The sequence below is a fragment of the Xiphias gladius genome, chromosome 5, assembly GCF_016859285.1.
Source record: "Xiphias gladius isolate SHS-SW01 ecotype Sanya breed wild chromosome 5, ASM1685928v1, whole genome shotgun sequence".
NCBI classification, from domain to species: Eukaryota; Metazoa; Chordata; class Actinopteri; order Istiophoriformes; family Xiphiidae; genus Xiphias; species Xiphias gladius.
The window spans coordinates 18720847-18741683 of NC_053404.1; the positions used below are offsets into that span (position 1 = coordinate 18720847).

Sequence of the window (20837 nt, forward strand, 5' to 3'; positions counted from 1 at the left end):
ATCAGCGTAGTCGTCAAAAAATTTGTCATGATTTTTGCCGACAAAATTGAATTATTTGGTTTGTTAAACGATAATCACTTATGTCATCTAAGAGCTGAAGTAGGAAATGATGTTATAAGAGTGCAGTCATTATATTTTTATGATTTCAGTCAAGTAGCACTCTGAGTGTCATCTTAACTTTTTAATAAGGTGATAATTTTTACATTTTTCAGCTTTGACGCTCTCTCATTACTGGATTTCCCCTTCATTCCTACTTTCCCCGTCATTCTCTGTCATCATTTCTGTGTCTGCCACCTACATTTCCTCACCTGAGCATACCATCGCTCCCAACATCCTTCCTCTCCTCCCCTCTCCTCCCCGCTCTAATCCTCTCCTCTGCCTCTCTCTGTAGGAGATAAAGAAAGAAGGGAAGAGGGACGGAGGACAGGCGAGCATGATCAGATCAGACCTGGCAAATGGCAGGGCCAGCCCCGTGTCCGACCCCAGCGTACGGCCGGGAAGGAAAGGTACCCGACTCTCACACAGAGACACATACCGTACATTCATACATTGTAGTCATTAGGCAGCGTTAAGTCTTCCGGCTCAAACAAAGATCCTATTAGTGCGAGGAAGGATTTGGGTCAAGTATTCCTCGCCATTCTACCGCAAACGATGTATGCGCATACTGCACACTCACTATACACACATGCTCAAGGGTGGGGTCAGAGGGGTGGCGTGGGATAAGTGACTGTTGACTTTTCTTGTTTGGCAGTCGATCAAACAACCACACAGAGACGCAAAATGTCCACAGACAAAAAAAAAAAAAAAACAACCACAAAGAGACACAAAAAGACACATATGACACAGAATGACTACACTAACTCAGGAGTTAGTTTGAGTCTGGGGGTCTTGCTACTGTGTTGGGTGGGGGACCTTTTACATAGCTGTGTCCCAGGGCCCCTTGTTTCATATTCTTTCCATGTCTACTGGCTTTTAGTTAAAGCCAGTAGTAGTTAAGTTACAAATAGAGGCTATTTACTGACATTACTTCATTTGAGAATGTTTAAATTTGTTTATTCTGCTTTACACTGAAAAACCTGTTTATTTCTTAATCATTTAAAGTTTTTATTATTTACTATTTTACATTATGGCCAAGAACCAGCGCTTTATATTGAGTCTGCAGACGTTTCTGAACCCATATGGCGACCTGGCATTTGATTCCTCAGAATGTTAAGATGAGGAAGAGTGACACCTTGTGGACAGATGGGGAACTGCAGGGTCGTGTCTTAAGGCCCCAGCTGGTGTGGAGTGAGTCAAGAGTAATGAGCAGGCTAATGGGTGTAAGACAAACAACTGCGAGGCCAGGGAGAGGCAGTTGTTGTCAGTGCCGGTTACACTGTCCTCTAATTCAAAGGTCAAGGTCAGCGTGTTGGGCTTCAGCCATTAGGGCTTTTAATAAGTCAGTGAACACCTGCTCAATCTCTGTAAGTCATGGATTATGGATAAGTGTGTGAGCTAATTATATCACATGTAAGCCGTAAATATGTCTGTACGTGCTCTTGTTCTGTGTGTGTGTGTGTGTGTGTGTGTGTGTGTGTTTGCGCTGCAGGAGAGCAAATCCGTAAGCGAAGGTGTAAAGCCGCTTTCAGCTACGTGCCTCAGCATGAAGACGAACTAGAGTTGAAAATAGGAGACATCATCGAGATCATAGCAGAGGTAAGGCTGACTGCATTTCACTGGACTCACGACGGAAATCATCCCCCGAGGCGCACAAACGCGTCTTTTTTGCACAGTTATTGCTTCTTTTATGAGATATGTTGTTTGACAAACGCAGAGCCTGGCCGATTGGAACTGGTATTAAATTTATAACAGATACAATGTCTGATAAAAATTAACAGATATATTTGTGTTTGACAAGTTTATATCTTGGTCAGTGGTAAATAAATTTAAGCGATCCCTGTATGTTCTCGTTAGGGGTTCGTGTTAAAATTTGCCTATCACTATCTGATTTTTTTTTTTTTTCTCATATATTCTCATATATCAGTATCGGCAACAACCTTTAAAAATCGAACATCAGTCAGGCTCATGAGGAGAAAGACTGAGAAAACGCTCTACACACTGTTCTGTTAATAAAGGGGGGGGAAAAAAACCCCCAAAGTAGTGAGATTTTTCAGGTCATGGATGAACTAAAAAGAAGATTTTTAAAGATAGAAGAATCTCACAGAGAGGTCCACCCAGTATACGTTCCAGAGCTTTCGATCGTATCGCATCGTCTTCCTCGGAAGATAAACACTTTAGGGACTTGAGCTGAGACTGAAATTGACAAAAAAATACAAACCTCATAATAAATACAATACATGCAATAAAGATATTTATTGTATGTTTCTCAGTACAGGGTGAGCATCGGTAGAGTATGTTGAAAACAACTTGCTTTGCACATGCACGCCGCCGTCCTCGGGGTCTGACTATATCATATCTGTCTCTATCAGCATCTGTCTCTATCAAATCTTAAAGTCTGCGTCTTTGTGCAAAGGCTCAGGGCTCTGTGTTGTGCGTATGCGTGTGTTCAGGTAGAGGAGGGCTGGTGGGAGGGGATTCTTAATGGGAAGACCGGAATGTTTCCCTGCAACTTCACCAAAGAGATCCTGACGGAGTCCGACTCGCCCTCTATAGACACGCCCGCCTCGCAGGAGGAGCTCCGCGGCGGCCGCACAAGTGAGTCTCGGCCCCCCCGAACCCCTTGAATTAAAGCTGGAAGTCTACACTTCAATCACATCTTGATGGCTTTGTTTCTAGCCCGCTGTGGTGGTGTACGGAGGCAAAGTTACGAAAAATGCTGTCACTTGCCCAGATACTTGTGTATTTAACCGCAAATCAAAATACAAATCAAAGTTTTCATTCTACTAAATCTACATTTTCAGGAGTGCTGCAATTAAAAACTGATACGTGTTGCGTTTTGTGTGCGTTTGTGTGTGTGTGTGTGTGTGTGTGTGTGTGTGTGTGTGTGTAGGCAAGGACAGCCCGGGAAGTGAAAGTGATGGAGGAGACAGTCGGTCTGAAACAGGGTCAGGAGAAATCCAGCCCAAGAAGGTAATCAATCAGGTACCGTACGCACGTGACTAACCGATGCTATAGGACGTGTAGCACTTTAATCTTGAGACAAACGAGACCGTCCTCCTCCACATTCCCTTGCACTGCGTCCCGCGTCACGCACAACAAAACAGCTAATTCTGGGCACTCTCTACACTCGCATGTAACAGCGCAATGTTTTGGTCTTAGGAGAATTATCTTTCCAGCGATCCGAATGCTTACTAATTCCCCTAAGGGTCAGATATGGTGGGAAATCCAGCAGAGGTCCCTTCACTGCACAAAACAGGAAGATGATGCTTATCGTCCAGCACAAAATTGAAAAACAAAACGCCTTTAAGAAAAAAAAAAAAAAAAAAAAATCACTGGTGTGAAGCAGAGGCTATGACTCATCAAGTGCTGAGGTTCACAATTCATTTCAAGGCCGCAAGCACCTTTACTAACAGCTGATTTTGTTTTAAAGGAATACTCCGATGAAAATCTTTGTTTTTCAGTATCATACACCTACCGCATTTGGGGTTGAACGGCGGAGGACAGCAGACGTAGTTGGCTCGCATGGGGGACAGCTACAACACATTCCAACAGCATCTCGGTTTTACAGGAAAAAGGAAGAATTAAAATGTCCTTCGGCAAAATGCACTCCTCTCCACCATCTGTCTGTATGCTCGCCATGTCCCAAATACGTTATTCTGTGCAAAGTATGGCTAAATAAACAGCTACTGCAGGTTGTTACAGTAGCTCCATATGCTGTTAAGGCAATTTATGTTTGTCACTCACAACCTTAACGCTAACAAATATGGTTCTGTGAGACAACGGGTATCCAGCTGTGCGTTGCCGTGCTTTGGTAAAAATACAAGCGTGTGGAAAACACGCTTGCTACGCCCGCTACGCTGCGGGAGCGGGTTGAGAACTGATCACTCGGCGGATGGCCGCGAGCGGGGTCGCTCGTTAGTGGTAAACCCTGGGATGATAAAAAGCCAACAGACGGACACGGTTAGCGACTAGCTGGTGAAACCACGCTGGGGCATTTGGCAGCTAGAGAGCCAGGTGTTTCCCTCGGGGATGAGTGGAGACCAAAATCGGAGCTAAAAAGAGAGAGGATATTAGACGTACATTTGGAAAACAGGAAACAGGATCCCAAATGAAAGCTGACGTTGCTCTTATTTTTGTGGATGTGTAAATAAGCAACTGTTTGCCAACGAGTTTGCCGTATCAACTTAAAAGGTGATATGACAGTGCGCGTTGTGTTAACAGTTGGTTTCTGCTGCCCCCTGGTGGCCAACTAAATCGGTTAATGTAAGGGTTAGGGCCACAAATGTGAACTCCACAAATGGGGTGTGTTTAGCCATATTATGGGAAAAATGTGAAGCAGACAGAAAACTGAGAAGAAAAATTTTTTTTTAATTTTTTTTAAGCTGTTACTGAGGCGTGCTGTTCGAATCTAATGAAACTGCCGTGAATTGAAGCTAAGTGCAGCTGCCGCCCTCTGAAAAGAACTCGAGCTGGAAAAGTTTTCAGAGGCCCCTTTGTAAGCCACTGGCCAAGGAGCGTTCGATGCGCGCCACGCAGGTTTTCCACGGAGTGCTCCTTTAAATGTACACGCTGCGCTGCGAGTTCATTTTTCAATCCACCCTTTAGGTCCGAGGGTTTGGCTTTGGTGACATCTTCAAAGACCAGCCCATCAAGCTCAGACCTCGCTCCATGGAAATTGACTCAGAGGTGGACAAGGTGAGTCACAGACACACAGGCACAGACACACACACACACACACACACACACACACACACACACACATAAACAGACGCAAACACACACGTTGGTCTTTCTATAGCTGTCAGGACACTCGTTGATATAATACATGCCCTAGGCCCTCACTCTAACCTAAACCTAACCTTTAACCTTTAACCTTAAAGTCTTAACCCTCAAGTAGCCCTTTGATGGTCTGGGGAAAAGTGAGGACCGAAATGTTCTCACAAGGAGGGGCTTCAAACTACAATTTGTCCACACACAGGGCTCTGTCGTTATTAATTTTTTTGATACTGTCATCATTTTATTGTGAGTATTGAGGGAAGGAAGTCCCAGCGTTGGCTCCTCCCATTCCTCTGTTTCAGTTTTACAGCACAGGAAGTGGTTTACATTGAAACACGAAACAACACAAACCCACACACACAAACACACATCCTGAAGGGATCTGACAAGCAAAGCAGAAGTGAGAGCTCAGGGCAGACAGAGAGAGAGAGAGAGAGAGAGAGGGAGAGAGGGAGAGAGGGAGAGAGGTTGGGGGGGGGGGTAGTTCAGCTTTTCACTGACGCTTAGATATTCACACACACTGTCTCCAGCTGCCGGCGCTGATGTAGCAACCCTTCGTCTGTCTGTCTGAGTTTGACGAAAACCAGAGGAGAGGACGGTAGGATCAAGTTTTCTCCGTTTCTCTTCCTCTCTTCTCGTTCTGTTTTCGTCTAGGTTTGTGCTTTCTTCAGCCACTTAATTTATTTTATTCTCATCGTTTGTCTCTCGCCGCCTCCTTCTCTCCTTTTCTTTCTGCTCAATTTTGGCTGTTTTGCGTGAAGTTAGGCAGTGTTTTTTGAATTTTGTTCTTTAGCTTAACCGCTCAGAGGATGGCATGGGAGATGACATTCAGGTTTTGTAATTGATGCCGTTGGTTTAGTTGGACTTCGGGATAACGTTGGTTTTATTCGGACGACTTTTCAAATATCTGCCTTTGAAAGGTCAGCTCGCCCAAATTTTAAGAACTTCAAAAGCAGTGGTGGGAAGTAACTAAGTACATTTACTCAAATTCTGTACTTAAGTACGATTTTGAGACGAGTTTTTAAACTTTGTTACTTTACACTTATACTTCACTACATTCCAGAGGGAAATATTGTACTTTCTACTCCACTACATTTATCTGAGAACTGTACTAACACAACACATTGTTAAAGACTAAACCAGTTGTGAACCCTTACAAAAAAGCAGAGTCCAGTAAAATGCATCAGTATTAACAATCAGTAATAACGTTGATAGTAATCTGTCTGTCATGGCCTATCTTTCTGCATAATAAGTACTTTTACTTTTGATACTTCAAGTGTATTTTGCTTCTAATACCACTCAACTAGGAGTTTGAGTGCATGACTTTCACTTGTATTGGACTGCTTTTACATTGCGGTATTGGTACTTAAGTAAAGTTTCTGAATGCTTCTTCTATCACTGCTTAAAAAGGCAGAGAGAGCAAAAGTTCTGCACGGAAAAAAAATACAAAAGTTTTTGCACCCGAAACGCACAGGGAGTGAGAAAATGTGGGTTTCTGTCATTTTGACCCTTCGGTGCTCTGTGCACGAGCGTGACTACTTTTCAGGACAAAAAAATAACAAAACGTATTCTGTGTCTCTGGACGGCACATTCAGACCAACAAGAGATATACATATATATTTTTCTAACGTAATAGTAATATTCTAATCTAAAATAGAAACCCTGCGCGACCCACCAAACACTGGTTAATTTCACGTGAAACACTGTAAAGAAGACCAAAAGAGAAAAGCAGAGGATGAGAGTCGGAGAACATGAGGGACACAGGATAAAAATGAAATAATTGAATTGGGTGAAGAAGGCCTTTCACAACCTACACTTGTCGTCCAAAAAAAATCCCCTGTAGTTCCTGCAGACATACAAGTGTGTGTGTGTATGTGTGTGTGTGTTTGTTCTGAAGGATGTTTGTCAGCCTGTCCTGCTGAGCGGGAGGCTCTTATGTTGCTTTATGGTGAGACAAGTCTCTCTGCTCCCTAATGAGGCTCTGGAGGAGGTGACAGTCTCCATCCTGGTGAGGGGGGGGGGCGTTGAGTCACAGGAAGCCGCGTCAACTTTATAACTGAATTGAAAGCTCGGCTGCTTTTAGGTGCGTGAAGTCCCAGAGGGCCGCTACAGGCCAGTGTTTGCTTGCCTTGCTGCACAGATGCGCAAGATGTTTGAATGCCAGGGTGGGTATTGTTTTTTTATTTTTATTTTTATTTTTGCAGGCTGACAGTGACACTTTAGGTTATTTTCCAGTGTTCAACATCTTTGAGCTTCCAGACCAACAAAAGGAGAAGTGTTCAGTGTTTCCTCCATAGGTTTTTTGTCTCCGTGGTGAGTCAGAGTCACTCAGCCTTGACACCACCTGAGTTTGCTATTTTAGGCGGGGCAGCGGCTCGTTAAGGCAAAACGTACGCAACAACCTAATAATTAATCAAATGTGAATGCTTTACTGAAGCATTCACATTTACTGACAGAAAGTGACTTGGATCATCATTGGAACATGTAGGATACAGTGTTTTTGGAGCTTCGCCCCATTTAGGGAGTGAAATTCAGGACGTTGCGGCCTCTGCTGCGCAGATTTCGACCGTTCTCTTTTTTTCTTTTTTCTTTTTCAAATCTGTCTCTTGTGAATTCCCCAAGATTGTGGAAGTGCAACACTAGACCACTGTAGTACCTCATTAACCAGTTGGCCAACAAGATGCTTTTAATTTCTGAGAACTGTGTCTCTCTCTGTGACCCATAATCTTGTGTTTCCTGCACTTTAATGCGATGCTCGAAACAAGAAAAGGGCAGACAACTTAAATTAAAAAAAAATATATTTATAAAATAAAATAAAAATAAAAAACCTGAAAGCGCCAGGCCAGACGGATCCAGCACTTTCCTCAGGTTAGATAATGTTTGTTTCACACCATGCAGGCTTTTACTCCTGTTTGAATTTCCTGCCTCTGGTCACATTTTAATCTGCGGGCGGAGAGTTGGTTCACAGTGACGCAGCACTAAATCAACAGGATGTACACTAAATGCAGCTTGGGGTTGATGCAAGGTACCTCCAGCCTAAGAGAGAAAGGACTCTGAAGGGAACCACTGCAACACTTTTGCTTTTGAAATTGAAAGTTGTCTGAGTCCTAAAAATACCCACCACCGGCATCAATAAGCTCTTGCTTGTCAGTCGCTACTGCCTGTACGAGGCTCAGCAGCATGTGATACCCTCTGTGATGTTGTAATGATGATGAGACCACATGGGTCTCATTAGGGAGGGAGGGGAGAGAAGCTGGCGGGGGAGGCGGCGGGGTTTTTTTTTTTTTCTCTCGGCCGAACAGAACAGAGCTGTGTGTGTGCTCAGGACAGACCGGGCCCTGTGAATAAGAGTGTATATATGTGTGTGTGTGTGTGTGTGTGTGTGTGTGTGGGTTTTCCTGTGGAAGAGCCACCCGGGTTCCACTAACAGTGTCGAGGGATCCACTCCAGCCAGAAAACAACGGCTCCTTTACACAGCCTACGCTGCACAAGCACGCAAACACACACACACACACACACACACACACACACACACACACACACACACACACACACCACACAGGCATGCACACACTTCACCATCAAGCCAGCATGTTTGGTTTTTGTGCTAAATCCAATCTCATCCTCTCTAATTAGCTGGTTAGACTGGAGCTGAGGGACACTGCCGTTCTCTGGAGAGAAGCGATTATTTCAATTTGATTGTTGTTATTGTGAAAGTCTGTTTTTGTTTTTGATTTTATTTTTTACCTTTTCATGTTTGGACTTAGTTCGTTTTTGCCAGATTCGGTTTGGCTAGTCCCCCCCCCCCCTTGAATTACTTTTGATTTTATGCCATGCTAGCAGCGTTACTCCAGGGTCGGTAATGTCAGTTGGTCGGTCGGTCTACCATTTCGGTCAAGACTGAGATATTTCAACAACTATCGGATGGATTGTTATAAAATTTTATGCATACATTCGTGGTCTCCAGAGGATGAGCCCCTCTGACCTTATTGCCAAATACCCTACGCTGTACTTTGTGATTAGTGCTAATTAGCTAATGTTAGCATGCTAATCTAATATGGTAAACATTATACTGGCCCAACATCCGCATTTTAGCCATCTCACTGTGTCCGTGTTAGCATGCTAGCATTAGCGTTTAGCTCAAATAGCCTCACAGAGCTGCTAATGTGGCTAACATGTTGCCTATACTCGTGAAATAATAAACATTTTTTTATTGTTATGAAGAAGAAGAACCATTTAATGGCTAATGAGGATCCAGATAAGCAGAAAATAATGAATAATAAAGAATAAGGTAGGGGGGTAATAATTAATACAAATGCAAAATTGAGAACAGCTTTATTGGGAATTCGGTCGTATTAAAATACCGTGTACGTGAGCACAGACAGTAGGAGAGAAGCAAACAGATAAAGGACAGTCCAGCCACACACTAGGTTTTGTTTATTCTGGTTCACAGTGTACACATGGTGCAAGGAGATGTCATTTCAGACTGCCAACTTAGTTTCGATATGGAAAAAACAGAAGCAACTTGTGAAACGGGTTAAAAATCTTATCAACCGAGCAGCAGTTGACTGTATTTTCAAGGGGCATTTATTTTTCAGATAATTGGATGCCTAGCTCTGTGGCTCAAATGTAATGTCGATACATGAGAGGCTCTGTTCACCAATGAAAGTAGCAATTTTGTATTTTTGAGATCATTTTTTAGGGCGGTGAATCTTTTCTTGTTTTACTTGTAACCCCAGCTAATTGTTGGCCGAACATAAGCAAAGATGTTATGCTGAATTGCTTCTATAACTGAAGTTAGTAGCTAGATTCCCCAATTTCGTGGCACCGTTCAGTGATCACACAGGGAGAAAAAAATCTGTTGCAAAAGGTGCAGACATGTCGGTGTCTTTAGCGAGCGAACGTGTCGCTGTCACGCTCTCCAGCTCCGTGCCGACCACAACTGCATCGAACCAGGTCACGGTCACTCTGGAGGGGCTGTCGAAAGTCGACACGGTAAGCTCGGGAAGTCCCAGAGTGAGCCAGGGAGGTTACCTCAAAAACAAAAAGCTGCGAAACTGATTACAGGATTATGACACCTACTGTAGGTTTAAGTGTATCCGGGGGTGAGTTTTGATTTAAATGCATACAAGTGTCTGAAACTCAAGAGTTTTTCTCCCACCTGTTCATCAATCAGGCCAATGAGGGGAAAGCAGCAGGCGGTGCCCCGGAAACCATGAAGACTGAACCTGACAGCAAAGCCAAAGGTAAGAAGTTAACAGCACGGCGTCGAATAGATTGAGGCGTTCGACAGTTGTTTTAGACTTTCTGATGCACCTAAGTAGAAAACACAATATTAAACAAAATATGTGTGACATAACAAACTTATACAAGGTTATAAACAACTACACAGCTGCTGTGTATATATTATATTTGATTTACTTTAGAACTGTATATATTTTACATTACATTTTATTCCTACTGTTTTTGAAAGCATACCATAGTTTTCAGATCATTTCCTGCGTTTCATATAAAAGACTTCCTTTCATTGTAACACAGTATTGTTTGTTACCATCACAATATTGTAGCAGAGCTGTGACAAGGCGCCGCTTTGGAAATGCCTCCTCGCTGGTGCGTTCGGGTGCACGCGGAAGGTTTCGACATGCGAGATTTGGGAGTCGGATGCGAGATAGCATGGCACGGACCCGACGTGGTGGAGGGGAAATCAAACACGGAGGGCAAACAATCAGCAACCGTTAGGGAGATTTTGTGAAGAATAAAGCGAATCTGATAGTGTGTTGCCGTGCGCGATTTGTGGTTAATTGGCTAAAATGTGCAAAGCCACCACACAGCTAGATGTACGTTATCAGATATTGAAAGAGTGTCACCAGGGGATCATTTAATGATCTTCTACTTGTCTTGAATTTATCATAGAAAAAAGGTCTGTACCATTGTATAAAAGTCTAAATGTTCTAAAAGACGAGCTACAGCGTGATTATGAGTACTGTATCTCATTCTTGTGCACTCAAACTAACTGAATACACAATGTTTATACATCGTTATTTTCAGAATTTACTTCTAGACGAGCTAAGGAAATGACCGGTTTGTATTGTGAATATTAAAGAACGCAAAAACATGGCAGAAATGATAGAAAAATTTGTGTAAAAAAATCTTTGCAATTGCAAGATGAGCCTTGCGAATTTATTTAATTCTCGTTTTTTTAAAGGGTAAATCAAGGACACCTGAAAATTTAGTTTTTGCTGACCTTCACTGGTTTAACTTCTCCCCTTGCTGCACTGATGTAGAAGTGTATCACCACAGGGTGCGGTTGGCGGTGAAACAGACTTGAAACTTTCGACCAGGGAAGGCAGCGAAAAGCCGCTTTTCAGCCTGGTCAAACGTTACTCTGTATCTTACCTGTTGGAGCGTTTGTTCCCCTTTTTCTCCACTTTCTCGTACTGAAAGATTTCCTGACCTGTCCTTGCCGCAGGGAAGACTTTATTTACTGTAAACCGTGGTGGCCAGTGTGTTCAGCTTATTGCGTTTGGAAACACAACAGCTTTTGACTCAGGGGGTGAAAATCTGCTTAAAGGAGTCTGCTCTTTCATGAAAAATGCGGGCATTTTGCAGATGACCCTTGATTATGGAACGTCTCTCACAGAAAAAGTCACACAGTTCATGTCATACCTTCAGTTCTTCACCAAAACCTTCCCTACCCTATTGTTTTATATATATAATTTTATACATAGTTTTGCTCATTAGGGCTTGTCTGGCTTTGTCTTTGATTTGATTGGCTGTCAGGGCGGGAGCAGTGTAAAGTTCTCTTTCCGTACGAAGCACAAAATGAAGACGAGCTGACGATCAAAGAGGGGGAGATCATCAACATTATCACCAAGGTGAGTCGGTGTGTTTGTACGCGTAACTTGGCTTATATGTGGGTGTGTCTGCTTGTATGTTTGCATCGTTTGGTTAGTCAGAAAAAAAAACAACCTGATTTGCACCCAGGCGCAGACTAAATACACATAGCAAGCACTGAACCCTTTCTTTTGTCCAGGACTGCGCCGATGCAGGATGGTGGATGGGGGAGATTGGGGGAAGGCAAGGCGTCTTTCCGGACAACTTTGTCAAGCTGCTAGAAGTTGAGAAAGAGGTAATTTTGGCACCTCGACACGTGCAAAAACTGTCTGTTTGATGTGATGCTTGAAGGCCAGAGAGTCTCAGAGAAATGTTAGATTCTTGAAGGGTTTTTTGAAATGTTCCTGCGTCTGTTTGTGTTTCCAGAGGCCAAAGAAACCGCCGCCACCCAGTGCACCTTCAGCCAAACACACCACAGGTAACACTTAACATTTCTTCTTCTCCGCTCTCTCGTGTTTGTATGCTCTGAGAGAGAAAGAGAGACAGGTTAAAAACAAAAAAAACAAACCCAAAAAACAGAAACCTGTCAATTCTGACCTGTAGAGAAAAAGTCGGAGGCCAAGAAGGTTCCTCCTGAGCGGCCTGAGTATCTTCCCCAGAGAGACCAAGATCGAGGTACAGTTTAGACCGGCCCGGTCCCACTCGCCCCACTCTGGCCTGCTTTGACTCACCTCAGCCTGCAGCTCCTGCAGCAACTCACAGCCAACTAACATGCTTAATTGAAACAATCCAGCTTTAAATCTGCCGGATTCCTTCGGCACAGGGAGAGAGAGATTCCTTTTCAGAGCAAAAACAGGACAATGGTGGCGCTTTTCAGTTTCACTAATGGAGCTAAACATGCGGTAGCTTCTTGTCGAAACGAGTGGAACACTAGTAGAGAAATCGCTTGCAGCATGTTCGTCCTCTTTTGTAAAAGCGGAGGAACAAAGCCTTGATTGAAGAAGTGGTATCACCATCAGCCTGTGTGCAACAGGAAGCGATGGGCACCGTGGCTTTACACTTGGCGCTAACTGGCACCAACATTACTGCTAGTGCAAAAAAAAAAACTTCCAACTGTCTCATTATACCATAATAATACAAAACAATACATTATTTTCATTATTTGGATCCAGCATTTAATTAATATAGCAAATGGCAAAGGGGAAAAGGGAAAAAAAAATGCCAACAACACAAGGAAGAAAAGCAAAAAAAAAAAAAAAAAAACGGGGGGGGTTGAGTAAGTAAACAAACGCAAACTCAGGGAGGGGAGACTGAGATTGTGTAAATACAGGCCCATAAGGAGAAAAAAAAGAAAAAAGGTCTATGCAGTTTCATAATTAAACGAACAAAAAAGAAAAAAGGGTTTTCAGTACAAAGCTTTCACAATTGACTCAACAGTGATATCTAAAAACACCACACACACACACATCGTTTAACCCCAGTAAGTCAGGAATAGCTGACTTTACTCAGAGTTTTAAAACATTTAATCCACTTAATAAAGTTCAAAACTGAAGGCGGAGATTCTCAAATGGTCCTAAGATGCAGTTTTGTGAGAAAGTAAACATTTTGAAAATATTACGATCAAGAAAATAAGTCCGAACTAACACTTTTTATCACGATAATGTGCAGTTTTCAAATACATGCAGTAAAAAGGGCTTACACAAAAATGATCTTAATTTCTTCTTAAACAAGTGTAAAACCATCAAACAGTTCGATTCCCAATGGAAGACCGAATCCCATGCATGCTCACAGAACAAAAACAGACTACTCATAAACACCACTGCTGCCACCATCCTCAGCCTCATTGTCCTCTTTAGCCCTCTGATTTTTTTTTTTTTCTCTGAGCTTCTCTCCCTCCCGTTCTTGCAGCCTTGGGCGCCTTCGGACCTTTCTTCTTCTTCCTCTTCTTCCTCTCCTTCTTTTGTTATTCGTTAACATGCTCATTTGACCCGCTTCAGTCCTCGCGGGTCGGATCTATTCCATTTCCGCCGCTGCAGCTCACGCCGTCGTCATTCTGCTCCCTCTGCCTCGCCCTCACCTTATTATAAATGTCCGTGTGTTGGGTGTTAAGTTGTTGAGTCGCACATTATACCTTCTCCATGTGTGTGTTTATGTCTGATATGTCTTGTAAACCTGTTTTTTTGTTGTTTCCCCCTTGAATATCCATGTGTTTTGTATTATTGTGTGTGTGTGTATGGGTGTGTAGGTGAAGAGGTGAAGGTCGCAGACATCCCCAAGCCCTCCCTCCCATCTCTCCTTCCCAAGAAACCCCTCCCCCCAAAGACAAGCTGCTCCTCTTCCTCCCAACCCCCGCGGCGCCCTGAGAGACCCCCCCCTCTAGCGTCAGTACACGCTCGCACACACACACACACACACACACACACACACACACTCTCGGAAAACATCCGTACATCCCTGAGCGTCTGGAGCCTAATGTTTGTTGTATGGTTTACCCGCTCAGGTGTGAAAGCCCCAAGTCTGAGGGCAGGGCTTCGACACCAGATTCTGCCCCTGACAGGTCACATGACACCGGTGAGTGTGATTGACGGGAGCGTCCACCGCTGAGAGTCAGGAAATGGTGCCTCGGTAACTGTCAGAGCGCTCTCTCTCTTTGCGCGCGGCACTCCGCCTGCTGAGAAACCCGTGTTTTCTGTGATATGTGTGTCTGTGCAGATGTGGACCTGGACGCCGTGGTTTCGTCGGCGGAGAAACTGAGCCACCCGACGGCGTCGCGGCCGAGAGTCACAGACCGCCGGCCTCGCTCACAGATCATCACACCTGTGAGTGTGTTAGCAGTCAGCCAATAACAAAGGAGCTTTTTGTGGAGGGTGCCCATCGGCCACCTTACTCATAATATTTCGAGAGGTCTTGACCCTCTCAGAGGATCCGTAGCTGTGTCCCTCTTCCATACTACAAAGTAATTTTGAGCAGGTTCTAAGTGTGTAGTGTTTTCGTGCTGGAAATGTGACAAAATTAAATATACTTAAAGAAAAGATTAGTGTCCATATGAAAACCTTTGATTTTTGGGTATGAATATTTGCATTATTGATTAATCTACTGTTTTTTCAGTTATTTGAATTATTGTTTAGCCTAGAAATACTCATCACTATTCACTGTAAAATAGTGAAAAAAATCCACGTCGCCAGTTCAGGAGCCCAAAATGACGTCTCGAGATTGTATTCTCCATTAGACCGACAGTCCGTGTGGTTATTTAGATATTCAGTTTACTGTGAGGCAAAACATAGAAAGGCGGAAAAAAAACCCACCATATTTGAGAAGCTTGAGCCGGCAAATGTTCAGCATTGCTCTATAAACAACTTCAGTCATTGGTCCGTAATCAAAATAGGTGTTGATTCGCTGTCGGTCAGTCGACCAATCTATTTCTTGCTTAGTTGTTTCAGCCCTAGAACAAAAGGCCAATCACAGAAAACATTTGAAATATTGGAAAAAGCTCAATAGTGTTGTTTCTAATTTGCAATCATAGTCCAGACGGGTGAGGTACACTGATATTTTTTTTTTTTTTGTACACTAAGCACAAAAAACAGTTCACCATGAACATTAGTATATAGTACAAACTGCATACAGGTCAAATAGGACTGGTCCACAGCTGCTCAAGTCTCAGGCAGATACAGTAGCTCAGTCCGTTACTAATGTTTACAGAACCCAGTGTATTAGGTCTTCATAGAATATTATCCTCAGTATTGCTAAGTATTGCTCTGAGAGATGGTTAAGCAACAAGAGTGAGTTTGGGAAAACTCATTTCTATTGTTGATTAATATGAAGCTCAGCTGACTGTGCTCTCTCCAAAATACTTACTACCGCTTAACTTTCATGGCTGACGAAAACCGAAGTGCATTTCCTGATAGCTTTTTGTCAGGATTGCATTTTTATTTCGAGTAAGTCGTTTATTTTTCTGTCGCGAATGGCTGGCCGTCGATTACCGTCCCCTGTGTAGTCGGCAGTTCCATTTATACCCGCTGAGGAAAATGAAAGTCATCAGCAGAGGACACCCCGACAATAAGACCAGCACGGTCGTCTCACATGTTTTTCTCCCCGTCTGTCTCTCCGCGGCAGGCTTCCCTGTCCGGCACCGACCTGGACTCGCCCACGCTGGAGGACAGGAAGGAGAAGGAGAGAGGGAAGGAGGAGCCGGAGTCTCTTTCCACCAGATCGGCGGACGTTTCCCTGAGAAAAGGAGTTCCCAACATCTCCGTACGACCACCACCTCTACCGATTCTCGTCGTACTATTTATTTCCTCCAGCAGAGGGCAACACACCACAGATTTTCTCATTTCTGCATATCCTGTTGTTTCCTGACACTCTCGGCACTCTACCCAGTATTTGTTGGCAAATGTTAGATATCACATTAGATAAGTGACACATGATCAGTACTGTTGCTGGAAATGACAAGAGTTCAATAACCACCAGTAAGCAGTAGGAAAATGTAACTTTTTCTTGATTTATTTGACTATTTTAGCCACTTAGAGTCTTAAAATGTAAGAGTTTGCCCCGTTGTAGATGTCAGATTTCCATTTTTCTGAGCCCTTTTGTCTGTGTTGACTTAAAAATTGAGACTGAAAGCTAATTTTTTGACCTTGGAATACCCCAGTTGGGAAAACAGTCTCACCACAAGGTCTTTTTGTCTCCCTTTGCTGCAATTTGGATTTCCTGTCTTAGCTAGAAGCACAAAAGCAGAACAGAACCACCAGGTTAGACCTTGGATGTGAGGGGGAAATATAATAATTCCTAGATGGTTCAAATCATTGATCTGTGTTTTTGTTAGGCGCCCGACAGTAAAGCATCACTTCCCACCAAGCCCTCTGTCCTGACCCCGCCAAACTCTGGCCATCGCCCCGCCTCCCCGTCCTCATCCTCGGGCCTGAGCCCCTCCCCCGAGCTCCGGCACTCGCCCCTGAGCCCCCAGACACTGGAGGAACTCAGGAGCCAGCTGAGAGACCTGAGGACCTCCATAGAGCTGCTGAAGAGCCAGCACAGGTGAGCGCGTGCGCCGCACCGCACGAACAGCCCGCGTCTGGGCTTTTGTCGTACGTCACGAGGCTGATGGGTTTTTGCGTATTTCAGGCAGGAGATGAAGCAGTTGGCCGGTGCGCTGGACGAGGAGAAGAAGATTCGCGTTAGTTTACAGGTGAGACTCATAAAGGAGTGGAGGGCGGGAGAGTTTATGTAGCAAGTTTAGAAATGATTGGAAACAAGTGAATAAATGAACAATAGAAATCTTAGTATTTATTATCAATGTTTAAGTACTTTACTATATATATTGGGTTTATGTTAGTTTACTCGTTTATTTAGCTTTTTAGGAGAAATGCCCCAGAAATGAACTAAAAAAAAGAACTAAAAGAACTAAAAATCTGATCTAGCACCCCAAGAATAACAATAATTCTTTGTTCATTACATACACCAGTGATTGATATATTTATTCTGTTTAGGTTTATATGTACTACGCTGGCTTTTTTCTTAGCCTACAAATCCTGAAAATGGATGAATCTAATTAATCTAATTAAATCTAATCTAACCTAATCTAACGCACACATTCTATTCCAGATGTTGACTGGATTATTAAAAGTGCCCTGTGGAGCCTTTTGACCTGTAGTGGCGCTACGGGGCTGCTTTGTTTATCTCGCAGATGACACAACACATATTCCTGTTTTCCACTCTTCGACTGATCCGCAGGTGGCGGTAATGCGCCATCATAAGCAGGGAAAGAAGAAGACTGCTACCAAGCTGACGTGGATGTAAACAATACAGGATTTACAAGTTATTTTAAAAAATCGCTCTTGCAAATGTTTTACGAGGAAAGAAGTTCAGACCTACGGGATACACATAATGTGTTTCGATGTGAAACACCGAATGTAAACGTAACTTTGCTTTTTTTTACAAGATAACTCCCCAGAGCACCTTTAAATCAGTACCACGGCACAGTAAAACACGGGACAATACTGTAGGTAGCCGAAGAATATTACTGATGTGTGTGGGATAAAATTCATGCAAAATTCCAAATAAAAATGATAAGTAGCGAAGCAATTAGTCGTTTTTTAATTTGGGTCGTTTATCAAGCAAAATGACAAAAAAAATGTGAGGATTTGCTGCTTTTTTCAGTTTAATACTTTAGGGTTTTAAAGTGTTGGACAAATAGAGCATTTTGAAGAAGTAACTTGGGCTTTGTGACGGGCTTTTTCACTATTTCCTGACATTTAACAGACCAAAGAATTGAAAAAAATAAGAGACGGATTAATCAAAGATGAAAACGCTTCCTAAAAATGACACGGCATCCTGTAGTAATGCTAATGTCCGGAAGAGATTGAAAAACAGCCGATAAAACAGAATAAAGAGTCAAATCCGGACAAGGAAAAGGCAGAAAAAAAACAACATTACATGTATAAATGTCTTGACTATTTGTGCGTTTGCTTCACAGATGGAAGTAGAGCACATAAAGAAGAACCTGTCGAAATAAAGACTACAGCATCGGCGCACTCTGATCACCACCTCGGAGGCCATCCTTTGAAAACGTTTCCACCGTTGGCCGAGACACTTCGGCCACGACAAAGTTTGTGCCAAATCGATCATCATGGTCGCCATCAGCAACGTTTCAGCACCATGGAATCAGCCACCTCCCCCCCCCCCCCTCCTGACGCCGCCTTATCCTGTGTTTACTTTATATTTCTTTCAAAGAGGCTTCTCTGTTCAGTTTACCGCTATCTTATCGGAGCTCGCTATGCCCCCGGTACGGATAGGCCGCGGCCTGTCGCTGTGTGTTGCCACAACTGCAGAACGACTGGGCGGAGCCGCTGTTGCCGTGGCGACCCTCACTGGTACTTTTCGTTTGTGAGTGTGAAGGAAAAACTTGGGACTCGACCTCCGTAGCCCGGCTGGTTCAGACAACCTCTGTGCTGTTCTGTGTCCACTCTGCGGCCTTTGCATCTTATCTGTGTGTGTGTGTGTGTGTGTGTGTGTGTGTGTGTGTGTGCGTGTTTTATTTTCCATCCATGTGAGGACTGTAGTTTCGGGCCTGCAAAGTGAGGTCATTCTGGCCGGTCCTGATTTCTCCAACAGGCTGGATCAAGGTTTGGATTTGGGGGCTAGGGTCAAAAGCCCCGACGCTGAGGCGCATTATTTAAATTAAGATTTCATTTCCTGGACACACTGCGCTTGGTGCTTCTATGTTACACTGCAGGCGGGTGATTTCGAAGCATCAGCCATTAACAGCACTGGCGTGCGGACATATTTCCCAATTCCTTTTTCTTCTTAGTGTCACGATTTTTTTTTTAACTTGCAGTCAAATATTCCACCTCTTGGGAGGTTGAAACTACAAGCACATCAGGACCCTTTCCCTCTATCGGTTTAATTAAATCCAACCAACGTGGCAAGTTACTGATACTGTAGGTTCTATTTACAGGAATAGTTTGACATTCTGCGATATACACTTTTGCTGTCATGAAGGGAGTTAGATGAGAAGAATGGTATCCCTCTCTATGCTAAATAGGACAAAACTGGAAACAGGGAAACAGCTACGCTGTGCAAAAGTAACGAAATCTGACTACTAGTTAACTTGTTGGAAAATGTCAATTTGTGGTTTTATAGTGAGGACAAGTCACTGCTTTCGTCGGGGCAAATTCCCCTTGTGAAGCCTCAAACTACCATTTTTGCACGTTGGCGTTTGTAGCGCTGAAACTGAAGGAGATATGACGTGGCATTTGCTGAGGGTCACAGGTGCGCGTAGGCTGATTTTATTACCTTTTCACAGAGTCCAGGCTGGCCAGGCGTCAAATTTTATCCTGTGAAGAGTACGTGTCACTACACGAACACACCTATCTATGATAGTCACGAGTATTAACTTCTGGACCAAAAAAAAAAACTTTACTTTATCTTTTCTGCTTTTGCACTTTTGTACCGCGACTCATAAAAAAAAAAGCTGTGCTGGTCGCATCTCATCCCAAAACCTAAGAACAGGATCCACGCGCACCTGATGTTTCTGGTGCCCTTTTTTTTTGCAGCAGGCGAAGGTTAATGTTACGGGCGGGGGCTTAAGGAATGTAGTAAGTGAAAAGTCCTCACAGGTAAAAGGACGATAAAAATGTGCGTTGTGTGTGTGCATGTGCGTATGTGTGGTAGCATGTATGTACGGCTGTTTGCCTCCTTTCCATATATGTGCACAGAATCTATGGCAACCTGTCACTGTGGCCTTCCTGTTTGACTCCAAATCTTTCTTTCTTTCTTTCCTTCTTTCTTTCTTCTTTCTTTCTTCTTTCTTTCTTTCTTTCTTTCTTTTTTTCGTATGACAACGAGAAAACTGCTACAACTGAGGCTACAAGTTGTTTTCTTGACTTGGTCCTTTCTCTCCAGGATAGTGATAAATATATATACTTTTATATTTCAGTGTAATAAAGATGCTATTATGTACTGTATGCGTGTGTATTTTATTTTAAAAAGTGACCAAAATGTTTGAATTGTCTCGCTGGTAAAATGTGTTTTCAAATACAGTACATCTGTATATAGGAGCATTTTTGTTCCGTTGTGTTGCTCCTTATGCCGTTTATTCAACTAACTGCTGCTCCTGCATGAACGACCCTCATCGAGCACCGTATACGCGCGTGACAGATGGGAACTAGATGTGCTCCCAGGTCACCGAAGGTGCGAGTGAACGAAAGGAGAAGTGAAAGTCCTGATTCAGTCTTGACCCCCGCCGCACAAATCCCTTCAGAATTAATGCACCAACATTATTTAGAGATGAAAAAAACAACAAAAGAAAAAAAACAGATTGAAAACCCTGAATACGTGGAACAAGACGCCAGGACAATCAGCTTCACTACTGCAGCACAGAGCAGTTTGTCATGCCGGCTGCATGATTCCCCGGAGCCTCTTTCTACAGAGACACAGACCCCCATGAGCTAAACCTGATGCACGCAAGTGTGAGCAAACCCTTTTGAAAGTGTCGGACCGGTGAGAAAAAGCGGAACCAGGACAGGGACAGCGGAGGGTGACGTAGCATGAGGCGCCACGCGACTTTGTATCGCACTCCCACGCTCTAAAGTTGGGGGACTTATGAGAGACAGGTGTAAGAAAAAAAAAAA

At 43.5% G+C, this 20837-nt stretch overlaps 1 protein-coding gene across 4 annotated transcripts in view; it reads left to right on the plus strand.

Annotated features, from left to right (window-relative positions):
- Positions 1-20171, plus strand: part of sh3kbp1 (SH3-domain kinase binding protein 1) — a 41362-nt gene extending 21191 nt beyond the window's left edge. For 3 of the 4 annotated variants that reach the window (XM_040126340.1, XM_040126342.1, XM_040126344.1), the window contains 17 exons: positions 392-506; positions 1589-1695; positions 2550-2694; positions 2990-3081; positions 4705-4794; positions 10052-10121; positions 11656-11750; positions 11909-12004; positions 12136-12187; positions 12313-12384; positions 13955-14090; positions 14210-14280; positions 14422-14528; positions 15823-15960; positions 16532-16743; positions 16831-16894; positions 18182-20171. In XM_040126340.1, the coding sequence (XP_039982274.1) occupies positions 392-506; positions 1589-1695; positions 2550-2694; positions 2990-3081; positions 4705-4794; positions 10052-10121; positions 11656-11750; positions 11909-12004; positions 12136-12187; positions 12313-12384; positions 13955-14090; positions 14210-14280; positions 14422-14528; positions 15823-15960; positions 16532-16743; positions 16831-16894; positions 18182-18220 (1701 nt within the window). In that variant the 3' untranslated portion in view covers positions 18221-20171. The remainder of the gene's footprint in view (positions 1-391; positions 507-1588; positions 1696-2549; positions 2695-2989; positions 3082-4704; positions 4795-10051; positions 10122-11655; positions 11751-11908; positions 12005-12135; positions 12188-12312; positions 12385-13954; positions 14091-14209; positions 14281-14421; positions 14529-15822; positions 15961-16531; positions 16744-16830; positions 16895-18181) is intronic. The other variant, XM_040126341.1, reaches the window with a different exon arrangement.
- The last annotated feature ends 666 nt before the right edge of the window (positions 20172-20837 follow it).